This window comes from Dicentrarchus labrax, unplaced genomic scaffold, assembly GCF_905237075.1.
Source record: "Dicentrarchus labrax unplaced genomic scaffold, dlabrax2021, whole genome shotgun sequence".
Classification (NCBI taxonomy): Eukaryota; Metazoa; Chordata; class Actinopteri; family Moronidae; genus Dicentrarchus; species Dicentrarchus labrax.
This window is the reverse complement of record NW_026136711.1, coordinates 31,076,815-31,104,719: the sequence shown is the minus strand read 5'-3', so window position 1 is coordinate 31,104,719 and position 27,905 is coordinate 31,076,815. Positions and strand designations below refer to the sequence as shown.

Below are 27,905 nucleotides of genomic sequence, written 5' to 3'. Positions count from 1 at the left end.
ATATTGTCTTCCATACAGGTCTTAACCCTCAAATATCCCCTTTGAAGAAGTGAGGACCGGACATAATGTTCTCACCTTCACTGTCTAAAACCCCTAACTGGTCCCCACAAAGATAGTGAACACACACTAATCCACACACACACACACACACACACCTCCTCTCTCCCTCCTCCTCCTCCTCCTCCTCCTCTCTCCTCTCGCCCTCTCAGAGTTGTTCAGACTGGAGGGAGGAATGGCGGCCCCTCGGAGTTTCTTCATCTCTCTCTGCGGGTTATTTCTGGTTTTATATTTTTCTTGTGGATCTACGACCTCAGGCAACAAAAGAGCCAACCAGGAGCGATGTGGTTTCAAGGTAAAAACACACAGTTTGTGCTTTAAACTGTTGTTTTAACGACTCTGAACTGACGTTAGTTGAAGCTGCTGCTGCTGCGTCGTCTCAAGTCTCCAAAAAAAAAAAAGTTCAGTTTCTGGAGATGGTTCCGAGTGTTTTCTGTCTCACCTGTTGTTTAAATGTTAATATTACTGCACAGTGAGTTTGTCTAACTACACTAACAACTGCAGTTTAAAGATAGAGTTTAGTTCAAAGCGGCCCGCAGTGTTTTTAAAGTCAGGTTGCGTCAGTCACGCTACCTTTCTCACCTGTCTGTCGGACCCATTTTTTTTACGCAACGTTAGAAACCAAACTCTACTTTAAAAAGCGTCATTTTAAAGATCGGTCGCACTGCTGTCGGTCTGCAGACCCTCGGGAAGCGGACTGTAAACATATGCTGAATAAGTCAGGTGTCCTGTTAAAATCGGCACACGTGAAATATATCATAAGAGGACCTGAAGCCAGTAAAATCTCAATGTTTTAAGTGGTTCACGTTAGGAAAAGACAGCATGTGAATAAGAGAAACTTGAATACGAAAAATACGTTTGATATTGAGTCTATACTAACTTGAAAAGTGGCTCCTAAAGCTCGTGTTTATGTGATTTATTAGCCTTGGAAACACACATTTCAGATAACAACCTGTTCAAACTGTAATAAGATATAAACCTTTTTTTTATCCCACACCTACCTGTACTGTCTGTAGTAGTAGACCGCTGCTTTAAACCAAACTCCTTTACAGAAAAGTGTAATTAAAAGTTTCCACACTTTGTAGCAACTCTTAAAATCTTTAAAGTCATTTTTCTATATCTGTTACATCTTTGTTTACATTCGGCATATACACAATACACTGAAGAGCACATAATGGCAATAAAACCTTAACTCCAACAGCCAAGATTGAGGGTTTATTTCAATAGTTAAAGCTGATATGTTGGTGAAAAGGTTTAATTTCAGAAGGATGAAACACAGAGCTTCCCTTTCTTTCCATCTGAGTTTTGTGGTTCAGGGGAATTGCAGGTAGTAAAAGCTGATTTCCTGCCTTTTGTGTGTTCTGCTAAAAACATTTGATGTGGAAAACAGGGAATATGTGAACTGATGCACCGCCTTTCTGCTTTTGCACTTCACAGCAGCTTTGTTTCTGGCCATGAATGAACCACTATTTAGCCTAGACCATCATTTGAGTTCAAAATGTCTGCACTTTGAAAAAGGTTCAGTCACCAGATACGTTTAAAATCCGATTTAAAGCCTCAAAAACAAAACTTTCCTGCTGGAAACTGGTCGTCAGATACCTCCAACTTTTCACATGGAGCCATAATATTCTTTACTTTTTTACTTTCATGCAAAACATTTCTTCCTGCAACAGATATTTCCTATAGGTTTTCCTGCTGTTTGGTCTCGATTGTTGAGTGTAAATCTTGACTCTCGACCTTTCCCAGACTTCACTGTGGGAAGTTCTCACTCAGACTGTCACAATTTAATCCCTGATCACCCAGAGACCTGGATCACGTCACTGCTAAACCACATACCAGACCTCAGATTCTTTACGGTGCAACATAATGAACACTCAACAGCCACAGTTACCTTTGTCAATGAGGGAAAGTGGAGCTACTGCAGACTTATACATTACCAAAGTAACCATAGAGTAATTCTATAGTCTTGAGCTCAGGCGACATCATCTGCGTGTAGACGAGGCTTCAGTTAACATTTGGGTCGATTTTCTATAATGATTGTCTGTTTAAAATCTGCTCATTACAGTTTACAGTCTTTTAAAGGTTCAGAGAGGTTCAGTTTATTATGTACGACAAAGAAAATCAGCAAATCCTCACAGTGTTCATCAATAATCCAAATAGCTGGCAATCAATATTCTAATATGTCTAATGGAGTAGTGGACTAATCTTTTCAGCTCTGCGTTTAATCAGCGTGAAAGATGAAATTTTACAGATTAATGGACAGATGTGTTTTAAAGAAGTGAGCGATGTGATGATGAACTTTGTAATGCGGAAAGTAGAATGATCTGATGATGTTTGTGTGTGTGTGTGTGTGTGCTCTACAGGTTTTAATTTTCCTGTGTTGATAGATGACTCCTACCTGCCTTTGATGGTGTGTGTGTGTGTGTGTGTGTGTGTGTGTGTGTGTGTGTGTGTTATCCTGGTTTCCTCTCTCTGGCTTTGAAGTCTTTTCTACAGGAAGCCTCACACTGTTTACTCTGCTGAAACATTCCTTCCTGAACCCCCCGCGCCACCACCCAAACACACACACACACACACACTCTCTCTCTGTCTCTCTACCACCTCCCCCCTCTCTCTCTCTCTCCTGCTTCCCCTCTCTTTTCAGAAACGCACACATCAAAGGCTCCTGAATGGGGGTGTGAGGACCTGCTATTCTACAGGTGTGAGGTTATTAGAGCTCTCTCTCTCTCTCTTCTCTCTCTCTCTGTGTGTGTGTGTGTGTGTGTGTGTGTGTGTGTGAGAGAGACCCGTAAATGCTCTGCTAGTTTTACAAGTCTGCATCATGTTTGAAAAAGGGGCCCTGAGTAGAGCTAGGTATATATTTAGATAGAGCTTAAATAATGAACAAAATAAATGGATCTAAATTTAAATTTTAAATGATTTACTAAATTTACTTATTTTAATAATCGATGAATCGCTTAAAGTTTCCATATTTATGATTCTGAAGTATTTTACACGTCGCTCCTGTCTCCATATTTATTCATTTAAATGCTTTGCATTAATTAATGCTATTATATCACCCGTCTGTGTGTGTTTTACATTAATTTAACCAATGAAAAGTATTTGAAATCAACAACAACAACAGCTGTGCTGAGGCTGTTCAATATTGTAGAAACAGAATTTTTAAAACATTTTTTTTGCGCTAATATTATTTTTATGTATTAATCACTTCTGTATTAACAATATGTGAACGGGTTGTAATGTAACTTCCCACATCTACGAAAGGATGTAACGTTTCCGTGAGCTCCCTTCTCTCTCTCTCTCTCTCTCTCCGCCACCAAACTGGCTCTAGATTGGCCTGTTTCCATTTTTCATGCATTTCGTGTTTCCTCTGTAGTTTCTCCTTCATAGTTGGAAGGGGAGGGTGAAGCGAGCTCACTTCTTTCTAACTCCACACCCTCTTATTCTTTTCATTTTCAAACTTCAAGTCTTCAACTTGAACTGACACTGATTCAAGTCACTTGATCCCTTTATCAGACTTCACTCAGGAGACACTGCATGCTTTATACAACTCACTAAGACCTGGAAGATCAGTGGAGGACAAATAATCAGTATTAATTTAACTCCTGAACATTATGGAGGAAATGGTTTCTCCTTTGCTGGATGTTTCAGAGAGCAGGTTACTGCAGAAGGCCAGAATGATAGATGATTTAAGTCCGTGTAAACTCTCTCTGCTCAGACACATCTGCTGAAGCCATCACATCTGTCTCAGCGGAGGAAGACGCACGAGGAAATCATTCAGCTTCCTCCTCCTCTTTGCCCCGCTCTGGATTCCTCATCCTTCCTTCTCCTCCCTCACCCTCCCATCATTTTTAAAGCAGGTTTCCACTCTGCAACCGTGTCACGTATCCCATCACCCTCCTTGGCTTCAGTGTGTTTTTGGCATCAGAGAGCCTCGCAGGGCGTCACGGCTGGGTGGGTGTCCGATGTGAAACACGTGTGCTCTTTGGTTTTTCTGGCGTCAGAATCAGGCAGAAGGTGAAGTATCGACGCTGGAGCTTCACCTCTTACATAAAACGCCTCGGGGAAATATTTCTTCTTTGTCAAATATCCCAAACAAGGTTCCAGGCTGAAGGAAAACGTCCATATTTGTAGATTAGAAAAGAAAACAACTGTGTACTTCAGACATGAGGGAATTGCTGTCATCAATACAGTTTTTCCTCATCTTCCAAGGCTTTCTCCTGGCAACCAGCCAGTTTAAATGTTTCATATGTGAACAGTCAACGTTGTGCATCATCCATATTTATAAAATCAGTATTTGTTTTTCTCGTATTAAACAAGATCTGTGCAGTTCCCAGTAAAAAGGCCAACAGAAAACAAAGTGAAACTAATTTTCTATATCAGTCAACAAGTCTGCTTTTCTTCTTGTATGAGTGAACATCGCGTTACAGTCGTGGCAAAATAATAATTATAACTTTGTTTATAGATCACCTTTCAGACACAAATGCAGCTCAAAGTGCTTTAGAGTATAAAATAAACACATAAGGTAGACTGTGTACATACATCTCACAAAATAGAGTAACAGATAATAAAATATCTGCCTGAATAAGCAGGTCTTCAATTGAGGAGAGCTTACATATTTGAAAAAAAGTGTCCAGAGCAAGGTTTACAACCTCTATACTTTTTGGCAGTAAGCGTCTGTGGCACAAGTACTAAAATCTGTCCCAAGAATATCTGGTGAAGTTCATAATCTTCTTTACATATTCTATAATCAGACAGCTCCTAATTGAAGTCATAATTTAACAGTTTTAGACTATTTTATTTAAAGTTCTAGTATAGGGGCTTGAGTTCAGCAACACATTTCTCAAAGGTATCCAAAAAAAAGAACTATTTTGGTGTCAGTACTAAAACTCAGCCATTGTAAACTAGTCTTAAAATATTTAAAACAATACGGAACCACAGTGTAGACGTATTTGAGTGACTGATAAATAATCTGCAGCTTTTTTTCTTTATCTGTGTATATCTTGAAGAGGGTTTTATGTTCGCGGCCTGTTTTGACTTCCTTCAGTCGGATTCGTGTGGCTCCGCCCAGCCGTGGCGGCTCAGTTTGGCGACTGTAGGTTCAGGTCACATGACTACATTCTCGGTTCGGACTGCTACGCCTCGACTTTACTGCACATTAATGCGCCTGCTGGTGACCGATGTTTGTTTTCTTGTCAGAGAAAGTCAGGGTTTGGTCCCGTCTCTGTAACGAGAGAGAGAAAGTCTCTTAAAGGACAAACTGTCACAGCAGGAGAGGAGGAACTCCTCCTGGGTGAGGACGAGGAGGAGGAGTTGTGATGAAGAGAAGGGATGGGGGGTTATTGAGGAGCAGTCAAGCAGGAGTAGGAAGCTGCTGGTTTTGTTCCTGTGGTGGGAAATCTCTGGTTGGCTGCTCCCGAACACACACACACACACACACACACACACACACACACACACACACACACACACACACACACACACACACACACACACAGTTTGCATTGTTGCACCTCACTTTTGTTTCCAGCTTTTTCTTTCTGTTCCTCCTCTGTTCCTGCGGAGCTGAGGTCAGATTTGATTTTTTTCTTTTTCTTTTTGTTCAGCAGCCGATCAATCGACAGATCATATCAGATATTGGATATTTAGAAAGTTTCTCAAACTTAAACTTTTTATGTGAAGATGAAAACTTATAATCATCACTATCTTGTTGCTGCTGTGACACAAATTTAAAAAATGCGCTTCAGTATGAGCACCTGTATATATTGTTTTATTTACTTTATGTTATCATAACTTGTGTGTAGCATGAAGAGAATACAACTTTCTTTTTGTTGTGCAACTCTGTGTTGCGCAATGATCACATAAATTACCTAAATTACAAAATCTTGTTCACATCTGGTCACCAAGGCACTTTAGAGACGCACAAACAGGAAAAACAACACTGAAGTCAGTGCATTCCTCATCATCATCGTCCTGCACTGGTCCTGCACATTAACGCTTTTGCATTTATGTAATGTTCGACAGGATTACAGTAAATCTAATACGGCTGATTGTATTTTCAGGAATTCTAATAATGAATAACGGGTATAGACACTGGAAATCTCACGTCATCTGTTGCATGGATGTGTTCTCAGACTCGCTGGCCGAACAGTTGATTTAACAGTATCTGTTTTTTCCATCAGTGTGCACCTCCGATGATTTACAGATCTGCTTGACACACACAGGGACGAAGTCTGTATGAATTTTCCGTCCACACTGAAACTACAAAACAATTGAAAAAAAAAAAACTGATGACGAATGAAACCGAGCTTAGCGCCGCCACCCGGCGAGATGAAGCTCTGCTCTGTTTCTGTGAAGAGTTGCTGTGTGTTCAAGTGCAGCCTGTCACACAGTTCATGTGTTCATATTGACTGACATAACAGAAAGAAGTGGTTTAATGGAAGCTGACATCTGATAAAATGCAACAGTGAATGGAAGCTCATGAAACTCATGAGCTTCAGTTTGCACTACAGGTCTGCCTCTAAAAAACCCATTTCCTTCTGCGATGATGATGATGATGATGATGATGATGATGATGATGATGATGATCCATGTGATCTGATACAGAGTCAGTCTGGATCCACTTGGGTATTACACACATTCATACAGGCCTGCAGAAATACAACAAGACCGAACCAGACCTGAGAACACTGAGTATGACTTTGACCCCAATCGACATGGGGCTGCACGCACACGCACACGCACACGCACACGCACACACACCACACACACACAGTCCAGTGCAGCCATGTCGTCCCATATGGTAGTGTTTGGAGGTGTGTATGTGTGTTTGTGTGTGTGTGTAAGAGACAGGAAGACATTAAGAGGAACAGGGCAGAGTTTTTAGCCCTGAGGCCTTTGCATGAAAAAGACCCTCATCAAGAACACACACACACACACACACACACACACACACACACACACACACACACACACACACACACACACACACACACACAGAGTAAGTGTTTGGGCTCTTTGTGGCTGTTGAATTAAATTTGTGTTTTGAAGAATAAAAATAAGTTTTAGGCTGTTTGGAGTCTTCGTGAAATATAATTTGTTTGGACACTCGGTCACACAAATGAGCAACCATACGCAGCTCTCATCATCGACAGAGCTGTTCGAGCCGTTTGTACCTCCGCTCCTGAGCTGTATGTTGATTAAAGGTCAGCTGTGAGTGTGTCCTATGTTCTCTGTCCCACATCTGGAACTGGTCTGGCCGGCCCAAACAAAATGAGGGAGAGGGGAGAAGTCTGCTACGTGAACCTTGAAAGCTGTAATTGAAGGAGTTCCTGCTTAATCAGATTCCTCCTTCTCTTCTTCCTTACTTCCTTCCTTCTCTGCAGGGTTGGTGATTACTTCCCCCATCATCCCTCACTCCCCCTTCTGATACTGAAACCTCCTTTTCTGCATCCTCCCTTCTTTCTAGCCTCCTCGCCTCTTCGCCTCTTTCCTTGTATCATTTCCTCCCTCCCTCTTTCCTTCCCTCCAGCACTGTGATTGATTGCACTTGATGTTCAGCTAACTGAGCCTGCAATTAGCTGTCTGATTACCCCAGGAACTGATTGTGTGTGTGTGTGTGTGTGTGTGTGTGTGTGTGTGTGTGTGTGTGTGGGGTGTGTGTGTGTGTGGTGTGTGTGTTTTGGGGGATTCCCAGGGGGAATTCTGCTCTCGTCAGGGTTTGAGGGTTTTGTTTGTAGATTTGTAGTTGATGTATGTTTTTTTTTTATTGCCATTTTGAGAAAGCGAACCACAGCAAAAAGCGAAGCGGCGTCATTTCCCAAATGTGTGTGCCGACTGTGTGTTGAATGTCCAACAGCTGCTTTTCAGAACTGCTAATAATGAACTGTTCTTTTCTTTTCTTTATTTCCTTTTTTTTTCTCCACTGCTTTTCTTCAGTTGTTTACTGATGTGACTCAGTCTGTTCAGGCCTCAGGGGGTGTGTGTGTGTGTGTGTGTGTGCGCTGTGCAGGATAATGATTATTACTAGTGAGAAACACCTGGCAACAGGAAGGAAGAAAAGTGTCTGTCTGTTTGAAAAATTGTCAGTTGTAAAGTATTAGCTCGTGGCGATGGGCAGGGTCACTGAGTACTGTGTTTTTAAAAAAAGTGCTTAAAGAACCAGTGTGTAGGGTTTTAGTGACATTATCTTAAATAATCATAATTTTATGAATAAACACTTTTGACATGTAATCAATTAAATAAACCCGACCACAGAGTGGTGACTATAGACGAGCCCCCAGGAAGAACGCCGGGCTTTAGTGGCCGAACTGTCTCATTACAGCAATGGTGTCCGTCATGTGATACACACTAAACCAAAAAGACTTAATTTATTCAAGTTAGAGCTAAAGCGGAAGTTAAAGGTTCGGCCGGCGGAAGCTGCTGGTGCGACAGTGTCCCACAGACCTGGGTTTATTTCTTTGCAGCGGGAAGTTGCTTTGATGCACCACTGAGCAGCTTTCATAGGAATGAACGGAGCGCCGCCTCCGACGCTGCATCCAGTTCGCTTTATACACCCATGCTACAGACGGAGAGGCAGCTACATCGGAGCCAGAGTGTCGCAGTTTAGAATTAATTTATATCGGCCATCAGATAAGAAAAAAGTGATACAGATCATCGGAAAAAGGCTAAATATCAGATCCGATAATTGGTCTGTTCCTAGTCTGAAGTCTGTCTGATTGTTGAGTATACTGATGCCCTAAGGCGCTGGTTCCCAAGCTGGGGGTCTTGACCTCCCACAGGGTTTGCCAAAGCTTTGCAAGGCCTTCTTGATTTAAAGGCGTACTAGAAAACGTATACACAGTAGACCTATATGTCAGCATTTGAAAAAAAAAATTGTAAAATAAATTGTTTAATAGAACCAAGCGTCAAAAAGCAGTGAATTTTGTCAAAAATGAAGCCTATCACTCCTTTAACACAAACCTTCAGTTCACTATTCGGGTTTATTGTACAGTTTTAAATATAATATGAAATGTCCATAATGTCACTAGATGATAATAAAGGGGTCCCTTAAGGAAAAAGGTTTGGAACCTCTGCTCTAAGGCCCTGTTCAGACAGACAACAGCACTGCATGAAAAAATGCCAACCCCTTTTTACCTCCCATTCATTTGAATGAGGCCGCTTCATTGACGCAGTGGGGGTCTTGACACAGAGAGATCCAGCAAAAAAAACCCAACAACCGATGTCAACCTTTGTTGCAACTGAATGTGGAGCCACCGGGCAAACAAAGTGTTACTGTGTTAAATAATGTCCACCATTTATAATTCACAGTCATTGCAATGAAAGATGTTTGGTGTTCTGCTGTCTCATAAATCTTTAAACTCTTTTGTGACTCGAACTGGACTTTATGGATTGTGTTTCATTGTCTCAGCAGCGCCTGAAGCAACATGCCCAAACTAAAGCACAACCTTGAGGTTTTTTTTAGCGTCATGGTGGTGTTTAAATGCAGAACCTGGCAGCTTGAGCTTTTCTGTGTGCACGTTCTCATGTGCTGTCAGTAAGAACCTTCCCTTGATTTTAATTAGCCTCCCATTTCATGCTGCCAGCAGGACATCTGTGCACAGCAGCATGTAAACCCTTAAAGGTCAAAGTTCAGCAGTAGAGGCAAACTGACTGCAAGATATATATAATTAAAAAGAAATCATAGGATTGAACTGTGTGTGTACTTTTCTGTCTAAGGACTGTTTTGAGGACATTTTTTGAAAGTGAAGACACGTCTCACTGTCCTCACTTCTTCAAAAGGCTTTTGATGGTTCAGATCTGGTTTTAGGGTCTATGTTAGGTTTGTTTTAAGGTCTAGGGAATGTGTTCTGGCAATGAGGGTCTTCACAAGTATATAATTACAAACGTGTGTGTGTGTATGTGTGTGTATGTATGTGTGTGTGTATGTGTGTGTATGGATGGGTTGTTGAGGTACAGTGACTGCTAATAAGCGTGGCACACTTTCTATAACACACACACACACACAGTAGGGGGTCTGTCTGATTGGTTTCAGGTGTGTGTGTGTGTGTGTGTGTGTGTGTGTGTGTGTGTGTGTGTGTGTGTGTGTGTGTGTGTGTGTGTGTGACCACAGTCTGACACCTCTGTAACAAGCCTGAAGGTGGAGTGTGTGTGTGTGTCGGTGTGTGTGTGTTACCCAGCAGGGCAACATGAAAACAAGGTCAAAGCTGTAAAACTGTTGAAACAGTCGAGGCTGAAACGTACCTCATGAGAATCGATGTCTTTGTGTCGGGACACAGAGAAAGGGATTCTGGGTAACTGTAGCTCACAAGGGAGTCGATGTTCACACCTCAGCTTATCTCAGTACTCATCATGTGTTACTGTATCTGCTCTCTTTTGTGTTAAATGGAGCTGCTGGGTGGAGCGTGGAAGGATATCCTTTGAGTTAAATAAATGTAGAACCAAAGAGCAAATAGTGCAACTTTTACCCCTGAAAAACCAAATCCAGTTGATTTTTTTTCACAAAGAATCTAATAATAAGCTAATAAGCAGAACGTATTATGTCATTGGTATCAATAAAATCGTATCAATTAATGGTCCCTGGGGTTCATGTTAGCTGTTTTCTGTCTGGGAGAGGAGGTTATTGGGCTCTAACCTGTGACTGATGTATGTTTCCTGTCAGTTGATACAGAAGTGGAAGCAGTCGGTCAATCTGTGATCAAACAAACATTTAAGTGTCATTTCCTTAAGCCGACTTACAAAAACCGTGCACAGCTGCTTTTACTGGTCGTTCGAGGTGATTCTTCTGGCCCTGGCACAGGAAGATGACCTCCCCATTCCCAGTCTCACCCACAGAGCTCAAGTCTCAAGTCAGCTTTATTTGTCAAATAAACAAAAAATAAAATAAAAAAATCTCTGATTGGTTGACTGTTAATCCCACATTTAGAAACAGCTGCCACCCAATCAAAGAACCAGGCTACTTAAAGACAGCCACACAAATAAAAAATGATTATGTCTGATTATGAATGGTAGCCCACAGATGATTTAAACGATTTTAAGGGGCCTAAATAATCTAACAAATGTTATTCTCTCTCTTTCAGGTGCAGTCTGGTGCAGATGGAGGTCGCAAGTTGGCCGTCACCTTCAGAGCTGACAGTGAGTTTCTATAAATCAGAATAATGACTTTAGTTTATCTTAAATTCCCCAGTTGTTGGAGCCGTGTTTACTTTAGGTAATCAGGAATAAAATTGATCATCATGCAGGCGTTGGGGCGCCATATTAATCCTACATCCTCAATCATCAATCACACAGTTTGATCTGAGCCTAAAACTAGTTTTTTATTTTCTGTCGTTGTTACTCAGCGTGAATATCTGAGGCCCCCTCACTCGTCATCTTCACCCCCATCATCCTTTTCCTCCTCCAACATTCTCCTCCTCCACTTCGTCTTTTGTTCTTTTCTCTCTTAAAGTCAAGTTCCTGAGCCGTAGCCGATCCCTGCCTCCTGCCTTTGTCCGTGACCATGAGCGAGAAGCACTTTCAGATTAGTGTGTGTGTGTGTGTGTGTGTGTGTGTGTGTGTGTGTGTGTGTGTGTGTGTGTGTGTGTGTGTGTGTGTGTGTGTGTGTGTGTGTGTGTGTGTGTGTGTGTGTGTGTGTGGAAAGAGAGTCTGTGTCTATTTGCAGTTTTCAAGCTGTCCCTATATCAAACTGCAAATTGACTATTTTAAAAGAGTCTGTTTAGAGAAAAATATTTAAATAAGAATAAAATAAAAGTGTAAAAACAGTAATAATAACAATAATCAATCGGTTCTGGTCTTTTCTAGAAATAATACATTCAGGACTTTGAAGTGTGACTCAGATTTATATAATATAATTTAGATGACTAAATAACACTCTGCTAATCAGTTTAGTTTTTCATTGAATCCTGATTCAGATCAAATCTGCCATAAATGACATAAACCCTAAAATGGATCCAATAAATTATTTTCACTATCAATCACAACTTCCCAAAATCTAGATATCTTGTTTAGTCCAGAACTAAAAGGTATTCAGTTTAATATCATATGTGAGAAAGAAAGCCTGAAAACCAGAGAATCTGTGGCATTCTTTCACAATTTCTGCTCCTCTCTTTGGACAGAGGCAGGCTAGCAGTTTCCCTCTGTTTCCAGTCCTTATGCTAAGCTTATCTAACCATCTTCTGGTTGTAGCTTCATATTTACCCATACAGATATAAGAGTGGAATCAGTTTTCTTATCAGACTCTTGGTAAGAAAGCAAATAACTGATTTCCCAAACTCAAAATATTCATTTAACTACAACGTATTATCTTTACTATTCAGTGTAAGCAGAGGGTTGTTCTCTCTGAGGGTTTTCCAGTCGGTTTCAGCTCCTTCCACATCTCCTCATTAAATCTAATCTTAATACATAATCAGTCATCAATAGTGCTGAGGTCAGGGGTCAGAAGGGCATGTGACATTGAAATGATGATGCATCCTCTTCCCAAGAACAGAGGAAGTAAAAAGTGCTGAAACCCACACACTTTAAGCCAACGTAAAGCACTGAGGTGTTTTAGCATGACAATCAGAGCCAGCTCATTGTGTGTGTGTGTGTGTGTGTGTGTGTGTGTGTGTGTGTGTGTGTGTGTGTGTGTGTGTGTGTGTGTGTGTGTGTGTGTGTTGACGGAGTGACACACCTCACTGCTTCCTTTCCGCTTTTTTATCCTCCAAAAGCTTCATCCTCAGCTGCTTCTGGAGGATGAAGGAGAGTCAGGGAGTTCTCTTTCTCACTCTGTTTGCAGCGATGTCATGGGGAATATAAAGCAGGCTGACCTTTGACCTCCATTAGGAAGGTGATGAGCTCAGCAAAATACTAAGGTCTGATCATATTATATATTTTATTATATATATTTATTATATATATTATCATATTATATAGAAGTCGAAACACGGCTACATTGGTCTCATGATTTAGCCTCTGGGATATCTGTGATGTGAAAACATCATTAGATCTCCACACAGTCAAAGAAAGTGAAAGTGTTCATTTATAAAATCTCAGCGCACCAGAAAGCGTCTCTCCTGCCGGGCTGCTGACGGCTCTGTCAGTGGACGGCAGTAGAGGAGATTGTAGCACCGTCCGGTTCAGAAGAGCTTTAACTGACTTCACTGACAGTCCCTCTTGTCCACTTCTATCTATGTTAGTTTTGTGGATTGTGGTCATTAAGTTCACAACCTGCTACGCTGTCAGTCTTTTTACTATGATGCACATCTGACAAAATGTGAGTCGACTCGCGGTCGTATCGGCTGATTATTCAAATCATGGACTTTTCAGGGGCAGCCCTACCTGATGTATCTCTTTCCTCTGTGCCATAGAGCTTCATTGTTGTTCAGGAACTGACACACGAACACTGAAACACAAAACGTTTTAAAGATTCAAATCTTCAGTAGAAACCAGTGCCATAAACAAGGTAGAGAAATTACTGAGAGATTGAACGAATAAGAAAAGTTTATAAAAATCTGCAATAACTCTTCAGTGGTTTCAGTAAGAACCTTCCAATCAGAGAGACAGTCATGTGCTCTGCTAACAGAAAACTAAAGATTATACTTATTACTGAATCTGTAATTCAGTTCAGATTCTGGATCGGGGTTTTGATCCAAACTGCAACAACAAAAGATTTTGAGTTTGCAGCAGCTCTGAACTGGATGCTTCTTTATAGCAACAGCTGCAGAAGCTCATGGGTATCGTAGTATTTAGAGCTGATCTCCGTATCAAACTGACAGATTTCTCAGAAACACACTTGGAGTAGTTTGGATGACGAGGAAGAGCTCAAACATTTTTAATTTGAAAGAGATAAAAGTACATGAGGAAGAGGAGCAGGCCGCTGTGAACTGTCTCCTTCATCTTCCTCCACCTTCCCTGGTTCACCCCTTAAGGAGCGTTTTTAAAAACTGGAATAAGAACAGGAGGAAGAGGAACAGGGAGGTGACAAACTACCTCTTCCTCAAGCAGTAAACTTCTACTTTTCACATCCTTCTGTCATCCTCCTCTTCCTCCTCTCCTTTGTCTTTTGAAGAAACTCTGAATACAAAGAGGAGGAAAGGGGGAAGAAGAGGCAGAATTTGCGACCTTCCCCTTCCCCTTATATCTTATAGAGAAGCTTTATGATTGAGGAAGAGGAGGAGAAGCTGGAGGAAGAGGAGTGCCCAGCCGTGACCTTCTCCTTTAGCCCTGGACATGACCCCGCTTTGAGGAAGCGAGAAGGAAGAGGAGCAGTGACTCGTGTCGTATCCCATGCTCTCCTAACCTCCTCTCAGTCATCTCCATCCTTTTTAAGCTCCTGTCCTCTGTCCCATCTTCCTCCTCCTCCTCCTCCTCTTCCTCACCTCAATCCTCTCCGTCAATAGGTGGCTGGCAGGAGGAAAGGGGAGCAGTCAGTCGTGTCTGAGCTCACGCCCCTTTTTCTTTCTGCATCCTAAATCCATCTTTTCTCCCCTGATCCCTCTCGGTTCATGGCTGGCTGCTCCTCCTCCTCCTCCTCCTCCTCCTCCTCCCCTCTGCCCCATCCATCTTCGTCTTTCATGAGATAAAATTAGGGAACAGGAGGAGGCGGGGCAACAGTGCACATGATGACTGGAGATATTCAGCAAACACTCGTAACTTCAGATTTTAAGTGATGTTGCGTTGTCAGGCCAACAGCGACCTGCCTACACCTTAATGAAGAGAACTTTTAGATCAGTGATATGATATCATCAGGCCACATGATAAATTTAAAACTATATTGTAAGTCGAACTGTACAGTCATACAGGATGAAGTGTAAATTATATAGGAAACTCAGAATTGCTTTATAGTAATGCAGTGTACAAAAATCATGTTTGTGTTTAGGAGAAAATTCAAAATAAGAGAAAATTGGTTCTCCTAAATCAGTACAGGCCACTTTAGAACGAATATGTTCGTACGAGCGGTTCTTGCATGAGGCCCAGTGTCTATGAGAAAGTGATCGTGACTCCTCAATTCACGACTCTTTTCAAAACTCTTCCTCGCTGCAGTTAGACACAAACAACAGCCTGTATAAATTAAAAATGGACGTAGTCTCCGTGACGTCACCCACAGGTTTCTGAAGAGCCGTTGTGAAGCTCCAGCTAATTCAGAAATTATATGACACTAATTAGCTCCAACCTTACCAGCTGCAACATTAAAGCGATGTAATATTACATCACATGCAATAATTAAACAATCCAATATGCATTTTGCCTTTTTCTGAAATGGGCCTTTCTGCGTAATGAGTCATTTTACTGAGTAAAAGTTGTTAAAATATGCAATTATTAGTCAGAGAGGATCAAGTGTGTTTGTGCTGTTGTTGATCTCTCTCTCTCTCTCTCTCTCTCTCTCTGTGTCGATGTCTCTCACCCTGCAGACTGCTCAATAAACTACCCGCTGGGGAAACATGTGATCCATGAGGTCACCAACGTCTCCTTCAGCCATCTCGCCTGTGAGGATCAGGCCGCCGTGGTCGTCCACTGGTCCGCCAGTCCACTAGGTACCTGTCTGTCTGTTCACCTGTTTGTTTCCTTATGTGTTTGTCCATCTGTGGGATTGTTTACGTGCTTCTCCACAGGGAGAGATTGACAGAAAGGAGGAAAAGTGAGGGTGGAGTAAAACCTTCAAAGTGCTCAAATCCCTAAGATTACTCAGCCATGTGTGTCTGTGTGTGTCTGTGTGTGTCTGTGTGTGTCTGTGTGCGCTGTGTGCGTCTGTGTGCCTTTGATCAGGCCTGGAGAATAAGAGAGAGGATCACATCTCGCGCTACAATACCACGATTTGACCGTGAAGGAAGGAGTGTGTGTGTGTGTGTGTGTGTGTGTGTGTGTGTGTGTGTGTGTGTGTGTGTGTGTGTGTGTGTGTGTGTGTGTGTGTGTGTGTGTGTGTGTGTGTGTGTGTGTGTGTGTGTGTGTGTGTGTGTGTGTGTGGTCTGAACCTCTCGCTCTCTCTCTCTCTCTCTGTGACAATACAGCCTGTTGTTTTCTCACAGAGACACAGAAATCTTCCAGAAATCTTCCATGTCACAGTCACACAGGCCAGAATCCGTCATCTGGAGACCAAAAAAAAACAAAAACTGGGAAATGTTTTTCTTCTGGAACGTGTTTCCTTCAGCTGCTCAACATGTTTCCGATGTTTCCTGCTGCAGCCGGAACAGAGACTGAAGATGAATCTGATATAAACTGAAATGATAAATGAAAGCCTTTAAGTTCAGGTTGTTTTATCATATTTTACAACACATTTACAGATTTTACTAAAGGAATATCTGCTAATACAAAAATTAGACGTAATTGAAACTGAATATCATTAATTCTGTCACATAAATATGACACGATACTGTCTGTGAGCAGTAAAAGTTTCTTTTCTGATTTAGATTTTACAGACTGTAGCAGGTGGAGGCTTTGGCCGGTTGTGGTTTGTGGAGAATTGAGGCTATGACAAGAATTATGGGACCCTCATCATATTACATAACCAGTTCATGTTGTTTTCATTGTGAATTATTTGAATGTTATGAATCGGGATTAGGAATTGATTGCAGCCTTATAAATTTACCTCAGACAGATATTCTGAAAGGTCATTCAGCGGCTGCTTCAGGTGGAGCTCTTGAATGTGGTCTTTCCTGCAGCACCTGATATTTACACTTGGGGACGTGCCGCATGTGTTTTACACTTTAGTCATAATACTGCAGAGACACAATCTTTTCCAGGTGGATGAAAGCTAAAGGTGGTCTCCTGTATGGCTGCACGATGTGGTAAAAACATCATATTGCGTTTATTTTGACAGATAATGCGATATGATTCACGATTAGTTTGGGAATCCTCATTTTTGCATCACAAATTTGATTTTCGATTTATTGTGGAAAGATAGTTTTAACAACTTTATGCAGAGTTTTATGCATTGTTTCTTTTGTGATTATGCAATCTAGACCCAAGCTTAGATCTCACACGAAACACATCATGGAGAAGAAATCCATGTGCAACCGTATACCCTTATCATGATATCATTGCTCTGATTGTTGCTGGTGGTCCGCAGTGATTTTCCACTTTCAGTATCAGACTCCACAGCTGTTCTCTCTGCTGTGTTGCAGTTGAATGATGGTGAAGGACTCAGTCGCGTTTAAAATAAGCTCAGTTAAACTTCTAAGAGTCTAAAGCAGGGGTCTCGAACTCAAATGGGCTTGGGGGGCGCTGCTTGTATTGTCATCTCAAAGGGTCATTTCAACGTTTTAGTACAATAAGAAAGCTGAAAATATTTCCATTACTAACATCATACTTGTAAATGCAAACAGCAGTTTCTATACGTTGTTTATCATCATTGTTGTTCACAGTCAAACAACAAATGAAGCCCCGAAACTTTCTCTCTTCTTAGGAACCGTTTGCAAGTTAAGTTGATATAAAACTACTAGAAAAAAGTATTATGTGAGGATTTGCTGCTTTTTATTTGTGTTTTATGTCACTGTAAACTGAATGTCTTTGGACTGTTGGATGAGACAAGACATTTGAAGATGTTACTGTTGGCTGTTTCTACTTTAAATGATGAAAATAGAAAATGTGATCATAAGAAATCATAAGAATTCATCCTTCAGGGAACATGTGCTGTACAGTTTGGACCAGACAGACAGGATGATTCCTATCCATAGAGTGGTGTCGCTAGGTTGGTTAAAAAGTATACGATTCTTAAATGTGCATACCATCAGACATTATACTGAAGGGAGGGAAGAAAAGAAAAACCAAGCACAAGCCTGCCGTCACGCTGCAGCTGTCGCTAACATGCAAAAACATCCTCGTCTGTCCTCAACTCTGCAGGAGAGAGAGAGCTGTTCAGGAATCTGCCTGAAGACATAAAAACCTGTTCTACTAGTGCTCGCTCTCTCTTTCTCTCTCTCTCTCTCTCCACTCCCCACAGAGCTAATAGGAAAAACATGTCCTGTGGATGTAAAGGTGTAATTACAAGACAGATGCGATTTCAAAGAGCAGAAAGGAGGAGGAGGAGGAGGAGGAGGAGGAGGAGGAGGAAACAAGGAAACAAGGAGAAGAGAGGAGGAAGGGGGAGAGTAAGCAGGGGAGGGAAGGGAACAAGAGGAGGAGAGGAAGGAAGAAAGTAGAGAAGGAGATGGGAGGAGAAGAAAGTGAACAAGGAGAGGAGATGAGGAGAACAGTGGAGGAAAGGAAAAAATCTGATAGAAACTAGGTGTTGAGGAAAGGAAGCAAGGCGAGGATGAGAAGCAGGGAGATGAAGGAAAGGAGAAAAGAGATTAGTCAAACAAGAATAGATAGAGGGGAGGAGAAAAGGAAAGGAAACGAGGAGCGAAGGATGGATGTGGATAATTGTTGGAGGACGGTGAGACTGAACTTGTTATTGTCTCTCTTCAGGAATCGAACACATTAAAGGCTTCAGAGTTTATCTGGAGGACAAGAACCCAGAAGGGAAACAGTGTCAACATCTCATCCTCAAAGACCCACGACAGCTCAACTTCTCCTACAAGAACACGGTAGGACCAAAAATAATGACAGCGCTTAAGTTCACGACTAATGTTGGGGCCTTGAAGAGACTGCGGTTGTGTTGAAAAGGTTATTGGATGTAATCATTAACCTTCCTCCACATACTGGCTATAAGGGATCCCTTCCGGACTCCAGTGTGAGACATGTGGTTCTGTCCAAACTTGCTGCAGCGGAGGAATACGTTATGAGATTTGCATGTAGATTTGTTCATTTGTTCAGGACCCCGAGAAGATTAGAGGCAGTTAAGTGTACTTTAATGGGGATCTTTTAATAAACAAACAACAATCATCAATAGTATACAGTTTTCTTAATTTCCTCTGAATGGTAAACAGACCGATGTTCACAACAACTTATCGTATTATCTGTTGTTGATTTATTATTACTTTCCTCATACAGAAGCTGAGCAGTCAGCCGTTCAGCGGTTTGACCTTTGACACCGACTACATGGTTCGTGTTGTTCCTTTCCCGACTCTGATGAATGAGAGCTTCTTCCCACCGTCCTTCCTCAGGACCAACTGTGAGTCCAGAAACCTCCTCATCAAAACTGGATCAGTTAGTTAACTGATGATTTATTGTCGTACTCAGAGTCAGATCCGAACATGTTGCATGTGTTTAGCTTAGCTTAGCACAAACACTGGAAGCAGTAGGAAACTGCTAGCCTGAGGGAGTAAAAAAAAAAAAACCTTTCAACAAATCCAACTGCGATGTGTTTTAACTACAGATGATAGATATACAGATGCAACAGATTTCCATCTGAGGAAGACTGAATAAAAGGTTTATAGTTTATAGGGACAAACTGTCTAACCGTTTCTGTGTGTGTCGTCTTACAGCATGTGAAGTCCTCCTGGGATCAGACAACCTGGTTTGCAAACCCTGTAAGTTCCTCAGTGTCGTCGTCATAACCAGAGCCATATGTAGACCGAGTTAGTCCAGGGTTTGATTGTCTTGCTCTTAGAGTAGTTAAATGTAAGTAAACCATTTCCACAAACTCATTTTTGAGCCTAAAAGACTTGAACTAGTTTCTCTTTGTGGATGAAGGTTTTAATCCAATCTCTACGGTAAAGAATCTTGTTGTTATTTGAGATATAAAGTCGTATATTCTTTATCTCTGGTGCAGATGTTTCACTTTAAAAGCAGACAAGAGAGGGATTATGTTTTGTCATCTTTGCCATGTCTTTGAAGGAAGTGTTGAGTTTGACAGCTGCTTAATTTACAGATCGAAACACACAGTTACTGAAAACAATATTAGTGTTAGAGAAAGTAACTGAGAGCAGCAAAGTGTTGAGTACGACATGATCAGGATTTGTGTAGTGGACAGTCATTTTTTTTGCTTTTTTGGGGATGTTGTAGGAGATCTAGAGAAGATGTAGAGATATAGAGAAGCATCAAGCATCTTATTTTTTTACTTTCCCTTTTGTTTCAGGATACTCCCATTCAATGTTTATACTTGTCTGACTATTTATCCAATTATATAACCTTAATATTGTCAGAAAAATGGCCTGTCTGTTGTTGTGCTGATGGAATTAGTGCTGCGGAAATGTACATTATATTGAGTTCTGAAAACAGGGGCTTACCTACATTCCTACTAAGGCTAAAGTATGATCATATATACTAAACATGGTACATTTATAAATAAAGACCTGGTTTTCTCTAATGTTGAGATCAAGAAGAAAACTGACAGTCCATGGTAATTGACACATTTAATTAATACCTACTGCAAATGGTTGATTGCATCATTAAGTTACAATTAAGTTTTTTCTGTGTCTGTGCAGTCTGGAAGCCAAAGACCCTGAACGTGTCTCAGCTGGGGTCGAACCTCCACGTGGCATTCGACCAGGCTCCGGCCTCCTTCGGCTTCCACTTCTACTACCTGTACTACAAACTGCGGCAGGACGGACCCTTCAGACTGCAGCGCTGCAAACCAGTGAGTATTCAGGTTTGGAAAGTCACAAAACATTTCTGTTTCTGCCACTGGAAGGAGTTTTCAATTGATTTTGTAAATTTTATTAATATGTTTCCTGTGTTCAGGACATGAACCAGGCCAGGACTACATGCATCCTCCAGGACGTCACTCCAGGGACCTACACTATAGAGGTACATGAACGCAGCACAGGACTGAGACAACACACACAACACCTTGACCTGATTTAAAGACAAAAAATTCTCAGTTTTAAAATTTAAATTCATATTTATCTGTTTGTACACTGACTTTATAATTTGTCTTTCTTCTGTTCCCTCCTTTTCTTTCACTACTTTCCTCTTTTTTGTGTCAGCTGAGAGACGACAGTAACACCACCAGGAGGCAGACTCAGTACCACGTCAGCCAGGGTAAGACCCTCGAACACACACACACACACACACACACACACACACACACACACACACACACACACACACACACACACACACTTTCTATAGCAACTGTCTATGGTTGCAATTGAGGATTATTTTCAATATTGATTAATCTGCATATTATTATCTCGATTAATCATTTGGTCTATTAAAGGTCAAAGTAGTGAAAAATGCCCATTACAGTTTCCTGCCCAAAATGATGTCTTATCATATATTAGATGTATAAAAGCAGCATGCAGGTAAACAACAGAGACAAAAATCAGATTAAATGATCTCATATATTTCATTAAAATGTGTTAAAAATGTTGATGTAATGTTGATGTTGTTATAATAAAGTCATAATCCTGTTTGAACATCATAATCTGATGATTTCTTTAATCTGGCTCTGTCATTTCATGCTGGGCAGATAGTATACACTTAATTTATGTGAGCTGGAGGTGGCTGTATATGGTGTTACCACAGATAAACCTGCACAGAGCTGGCATCTATCTTTGCTGACTACATCTCAGCATTTCTTACCATCAGGAGTGTAAAAACTACAGGTTACAAGCTTCTTTTTTAAAATACAAAAATGTCAAATGATCAGTTATCTTATCGGTATCAGCTGAATGTGTGTTTTGAAGCTGCAGCCACAGTTAATATTGGTTTGCAAAGGTTTGTGCTACTATTGCAGACATCGAGCATTTACCTTTATCCCTTAATTGTAACATAGTTGTCACCTACAATTACTTTGAATGATCTCATCCTTTTGTTTAATGCTGTGTGTGTTTGTTTTCATCTCCAGTCCACTCCCCCTGGGCGGGGCCTATCCGTGCCATGGCCATCACAGTGCCTCTGGTCATCATGTCTGCCTTCGCCACTCTCTTCACTGTCATGTGTCGCAAGAAACAGCAAGGTGTGAGAGCCTGAGAGAATCAATCTCCTGCACTCTTTAATGAACTATCCACTGTTTAATGAAGTTGTGAGCTGGGAATAGTTTCAAAACTCAGTGATGCTGCATTATTTGAGAGTTGACAAATGTAGCATTATTCTAATAATTGTCCATTTGTTTCCTCTCATTTTAGAAAACATCTACAGCCAGCTGGACGAGGAGAGCAGTGAGTCGTCCAATCAGAGTGCAGCATTGAACACGGAGCGTCCGTGGCCCCGCCCCAAAGTCTTCATCTGTTACTCCAACAGAGACTGTCCCAAACACATCAACGTCATCCAGAGCTTCGCCTACTTTCTGCAAGACTTCTGCAGCTGTGAGGTGAGCAGATGGATGATAACCGGGGAAAGCCTTAAAAATGATTTAAATCAAAGTTCCCTTTTGGAGGTTGGGTGTGGTTGTTAAATGTTCACTCCTGTTCAGGTTGTGTTGGACCTGTGGGAACACCTGGAGATGTGCAAAGAGGGTCAGATGTCGTGGCTCAGCAGACAGCTGGACGAAGCCAACTTCATCATCACCATCTGTTCCAAAGGCCTACGGTAATTTCTCTACCGTCAACTGCGTTTCTGTCAACTTACCTTCAGCTGCAGTTCCTCCAGTGGCCACTAGATGCTGCTAAAACACTGACTGAAAAAACATGAATAAGAAGTTAGGTACTCAGTAGTTATTATGTGTTTTTGTAGATATTCTAGATATTATTTCATTAAACAGCTCTCAACCTATCTGTCTTCTTTCCTTCACTCTGACCCCATTTGTCTCCTTCTCTTTATCGCTCTTTCCATCAATTTATAGCTCCACCTTGCTGTCCAGACAAATAGGGACCACATTCAATGAACAAAAAATAAAGTAGAAACAAATAATAAATATATAAACAATAACATAATAAATAATAATTCTTTCTATAATAATGATAATAATTATTGTTGTTATTATTATTCATTATTATTGCCATTACAGCACATACATGCCAATGTGTCATTGCCACCTGTGGCTGTAATGCCAGAATGTTTCATATGTAACACAAAAACTATACATTATATATGTGTATGGGCTTGTATGTGTGTGTGTATGTATATATGTAGTCCTTGTTCCTTATTTTAGAGATGGATCTTCTACCTGTTGATTTATTTATAGATTTATTTTCCTTCCCTTTCCTTTATAAGGTGTATTCTTTGTCTCCAGTTGGCACATGTGTATCACTTTTGTTTACTTATCCTCTCTAAAAGAAAAAACTATGTTACGCCAAGAATACCACATCATGTATCTCAGATCTGTCTTATACAACCAAACATCATAATAGTTTATTACAAACATACACACATGCATAACACGTATACATGTACACATGCATACATATTTTTTTTTCAACCTGTGAAAAAGTAGATTAAAGCTACAGGAACTGAATTTTTGGCCACTTTGGGAGGAGGAGAAACCATTATCATACATTGGTAGCTTCTCAATGCTCCACTGTGTTCACCAGCTTGTCAAAAACCATCTGCTGTTTGCTGCTGAGTAAATTATGTGTAAAGGGGCTTTTTAGGACTGTTTTGTGTTGAAAACACCTTTTACATTGGTGTCACGTTGCCATTTGATACATTGTTATTATAAAAATATCAATAATCTCAACTAAAGTCTCACCAAAGTTGAGAGAGCTGCGAGCGACAACTGCCCCGCTGTGGAAGTCCCCAAACCTTATGAAACATATTAACTAACCCAAAGGTGGAGTATCAAGTCTTCTCTAGACTAAGACATGACATTAAGTAATTAACCAACCTCTTGCTTTACATCTTTCCTTCCATCCATGTTTCCTTGATTTTTTATTTTTATTCTTTAGATTGTCTTCTAACCGGCTCAGTTTTCTTCCTGCAGCTACTACGTGGAGAAGAAGAGCCGCCGAGGGAAGACACCGGTCAGTCGCCGTGGTAACAGCAGCAGCAGCTCTCCAGTCGGTGGTTCAGGCAGTGACCTGTTCATCGTGAGCGTGGCCATGATCGCTGAAAAGCTGCGGCTGGCGAAACAGAGCGAAGGGGGCGGGGCTCAGGAGCTGAACCGCTACATGGCGGTTTACTTCGACTATTCAACAGAAAACGACATCCCCACCATGTTAAGTCTGGCTCCCAGGTAAATCCAACAGAAACACCTTCAAAAGATAGCGTGGTCGGTTTATCAAGAAAATAAATAATCGATAATGAAAACAACAAACAACATGTAGAAAAGAGTTCTTAATGTTTTCTGGCGTTAAAGTTGAAACTAATGTATTCCTGTGTTTTTAGGTTTAAGTTAATGGACCAGCTGCCTCAGCTCTTCAGTCGGCTCCACTCCAGTCAGTCCAGTTTCTCTGATCGCGAGTCGCAGCCTCACAACGTCTCCAGGAGGAACTACTTCAGGAGTAAATCAGGGCGCTCGCTTTACGTTTCTATCTGCAACATGCACCAGCACATCAGTCAGAACCCTGACTGGTTTGAGAAGCAGCTGGCTCCTTCTGGAGGCTCCTCGCCCTCTTCTGCCTCCTCCGGCTCCTCCTCAAAACATCCTCCTCTCCCTGCTGACCCGGCTCCGAGCCCTCCTCCGAAGCCTCACTGCTCCTCGTCCTCCGCCTCGTCTCAACCCGAGCAGAAGTTTGACTCTGGCTTGGTGCTGAATGAGGTGGCGGTGAAGATGCCATCGCTAGAGTGCGGAAAGGGAGGGCCAAGGAGGAACTTGCTCCTGCTGGCTCCTGGCTCCAGTCCTAGCCTGAACCTAGGCATCAGCCACAGTCCCAGTCCAAGTCCTGGTCCCTGTCCCAGTCCTGGTCTCTGCCCCAGTCCAGGCCTGCCACATTGCTCTCTGTCTATGCTGGGACCCACTTCAAGGTAGAGCAAGGTGTAATACTGCTGTAGTTTTTAATGTTTTGCTGTGAGCATTGAAGCTTAATTTCTTTTATTTTGGTCTTTAAAGGACTAGTTTAGATTTTTTAAAGTTTATCTTGATACAAAACTCACATGCCTGTTAGTACATTGGAAGAGTTTTGGTCTCTGTAATAATTTGTCTCTCTCCCTCTAGACTGTAAAAGTCTGTTGCTCTTCCGTGGTGTGGTGGTTTGCTGGTTTGAGTGATCATTGATTATATGAGACCATTCGTCAGTCTGACTGCTTCTGCTTTTCTGCTCCTTCAGGTCAACTTCTGGAATATCTGGCGAGTTACCAGGAGAATCCTCCTCCTCCTCCTCCTCCTCCTCCTCCTCTGCTCCCTCTATCCTCCAAGATGATATATGCCCTGTTGCTACCCAGGCAGAAGAAAGCGGTCTTTCCCCTCCAGAGCTCCCGCCTCCTCGGGATTCGGGCATCTATGATTCGTCAGTCCCTTCCTCAGAGCTGTCCATTCCCCTAATGGAGGGACTTTCACATGACCAGGCTGACTCCTCCTCACTGGCCGACAGTGAATCATCTTCTTCTGGGCTGGGTAAGGCTGACTGTACAACAAATTCTTAGAAACTGGCCTGATGTCTTTTGCCGTTAAAATATCATTCCATTCTATTATTCTGTGTGGTTCTAATTTCATTTTAATTTCTTTCATGTCATTTCCTCTCTCATTTCCTTGTGTGACTGTTGACTGGAAAATCAAATGGCGTCGCTCAAACATGGCCGCGTGTCTTTCAGGTGACGAGGAGCCACCTGCTGTTACGTCGCTCCACTGCAGCGCTGCCACAGTTTGTAAAGCTGAGCTGCACCACCATCACCACCTGGAGCACAGTGAAGGACTCGCACCTGTGGCGTCATTGTAGGGGACATCTCCTGCCCATCATAAGAGGACAAGTCCAGTACTGTCATCACAGGGCCAAAAATGTGTTGGACCTGAAACCCTATCTTAATAGTTCTGTGATCCCATCGTCATGGAAACAAAACTGGAATTAATTAAAAGGCACTGCAGTGGTTCAACCGATGGAAATGACTGAGTTCTAGAATGCTGGTCTGCAGTAACTATGGTAACCACTGAATTACAGAACACTTGCAAGTATGGTTACCACTCAGTTTTAGAATACTAGCCCTTGGTAACTATGGTAACCACTGCATTCTAGAACATTGACAGCTGTAAGAAATATGGTATCCACTGGTTTCTAGAACACTACTCTCCTGGTAACTATGGTAACCACTGAGTTCTAGAACACTAGTCCCTGGTAACTATGGTAACCACTAAGTTCTAGAACACTGGTCTTGTTCCCAGTAATTACGATAACCACTGCATTCTAGAACATTAGTCCCCGGTAACTATGGTAATCACTACATTCTAGAACAATAGTCCAAGTAACTATGGTAACCACTGGGTTTTAGAACACTACTCCCTGGTAAGTATGGTAACAATTGTGTCTAGAAGACTCGTCACTGGTCGCCCTGCTGGAGGATTTTTGAAGGACTGGATCTTCGGACGCTGGCAGAGCAGACCAGTTCAAACCAAAGACTGCCTCAGCACTGCGTCTCGATTGATTGATTGATAGACACCTGACTCATGTATGAGTTGATGTTCGGTACCAAAACATGATGCTGAAACAAACTGTTTATTCAAGCACTTTTTGATGCAGAAACACAGGAAGACACAACGCCACAAACATGTTCCCCGGCAACGACATCTAACAGGATCAAAGCAGCTTCTGAGATCCACAAAGGTTTTTACCAAAAGCTGCTGAATGTATTAACACCTTAAGTGTATTATTCTCAACATTTAAGACCAAAACCAAAAACCGTATATTCATAAATGAATGCTGTCCTTTAAAAAGTGCCAGTTTTTAATGTAATATGCCTTTCTATTTTAGGAGGAGCATTTTTCATTATAAAGGGGAATTCCCCCAAAACAGTTTAGAACATTTTATCAATAAGCTCTGGATTTTATTGAGTTTTTCCTCTCATGTTTTAACATCATACCTTATTTTAAAATGTTTTCAACATAGACAACACAATGTTTGTTGACAATGACTCATCGTTGGAGCAGCAAGTGACATGATGACCACTGCCTAATCGTGAATCATTAAACCGTCAAAGAAAATGTACTAAAACCTGCTAATGTGATATAAAATGGTGGAAGAGTTGTGTGAGCTATGTGTTAAATTGAAATTAAGTTTTTATTGCATTTTATTTTGTCTGCATGTTAATTTACAAATTCAGAACATACAATTCAAACTCATTTAGCCGTTGTTGCCACTCCTACACCATAACATATTAAGTACTGTGGTTACATTGTTATGCTTAAGGTTACATATTTTAAAGTATTGAATATTATTGTTACATTTACAGTTATATATTTCTTAATGCTTTGTAATCGTTTTCTAACATTGTTGCAGGAAGCAGCGATGATGAGGGCATTATGAAAAGTGACACTTTTGTTTTAAAATTGTAAACCACTTTAAATATGCCACTATGGAAGCCCATTCCTGCCAGAACATGAAATAAATACATAAAATGTTGTTAAATTTGTCCAATGAAACAAGAAATTTATGTCACATTTTTGATTTACTAAGTCAAACTTAGGAGATACAAAGTTTAAATTATGAGATTAAGTCCCCCAGAAATAAGTCAACATTTTGATTTTAAAAAGATCAGAAAGTAAGTCGTAATTTTGATTTAGAACCTTTAAATTATTTAATAGCTGTGACTTAGTAATTATTATGGCTTAACTTGAAATCTTAGTTTTTTTCATATTGTGGTATAAATGGGCTTCCGTACACTTCATCCCATGAACATATTACATAACTGGAACCTTTGTTTCGGGACTGAACCATGTTTTCCTTGTTTAAAGTTTTATAAAGTCTTATATTTTCTGACTGAAATGTTTGAGTTGCTGTTGAAGGTTGAGCGTCGACTTCTGGTTCATGTGCAGGTTTGAGTTCGATGGAAGGGAAGTTTCAGCATTTCCTACTTGTAAATATTATTTTTATTTTTCCATGGAAATGTCTGTTCTGCTTCAGTTTTGTATAGTTAGACTGTTGTTTTATTATTTTTTCTACATTTTCTAGGAATGTACTGTTTTATAGTACCTTTAATGTAGGAATTAGATTAATCAATCTAATAAAACGTTCCTCTTTTAA

At 41.2% G+C, this 27,905-nt stretch overlaps 1 protein-coding gene across 1 annotated transcript; it reads left to right on the top strand.

The window, feature by feature from the left end:
• The first annotated feature begins 200 nt into the window (after positions 1-200).
• Positions 201-27,905, top strand: il17rd (interleukin 17 receptor D). Its single transcript, XM_051414055.1, has 16 exons — positions 201-352; positions 11,136-11,190; positions 15,444-15,566; positions 18,439-18,557; positions 18,964-19,084; positions 19,398-19,442; positions 20,340-20,491; positions 20,596-20,661; positions 20,841-20,895; positions 21,704-21,814; positions 21,984-22,168; positions 22,271-22,386; positions 23,717-23,968; positions 24,121-24,699; positions 25,002-25,288; positions 25,486-27,905. The coding sequence occupies exons 1-16, from the start codon at positions 233-235 to the stop codon at positions 25,608-25,610; spliced, it is 2,511 nt and encodes an 836-aa protein (XP_051270015.1). The 5' UTR covers positions 201-232; the 3' UTR covers positions 25,611-27,905.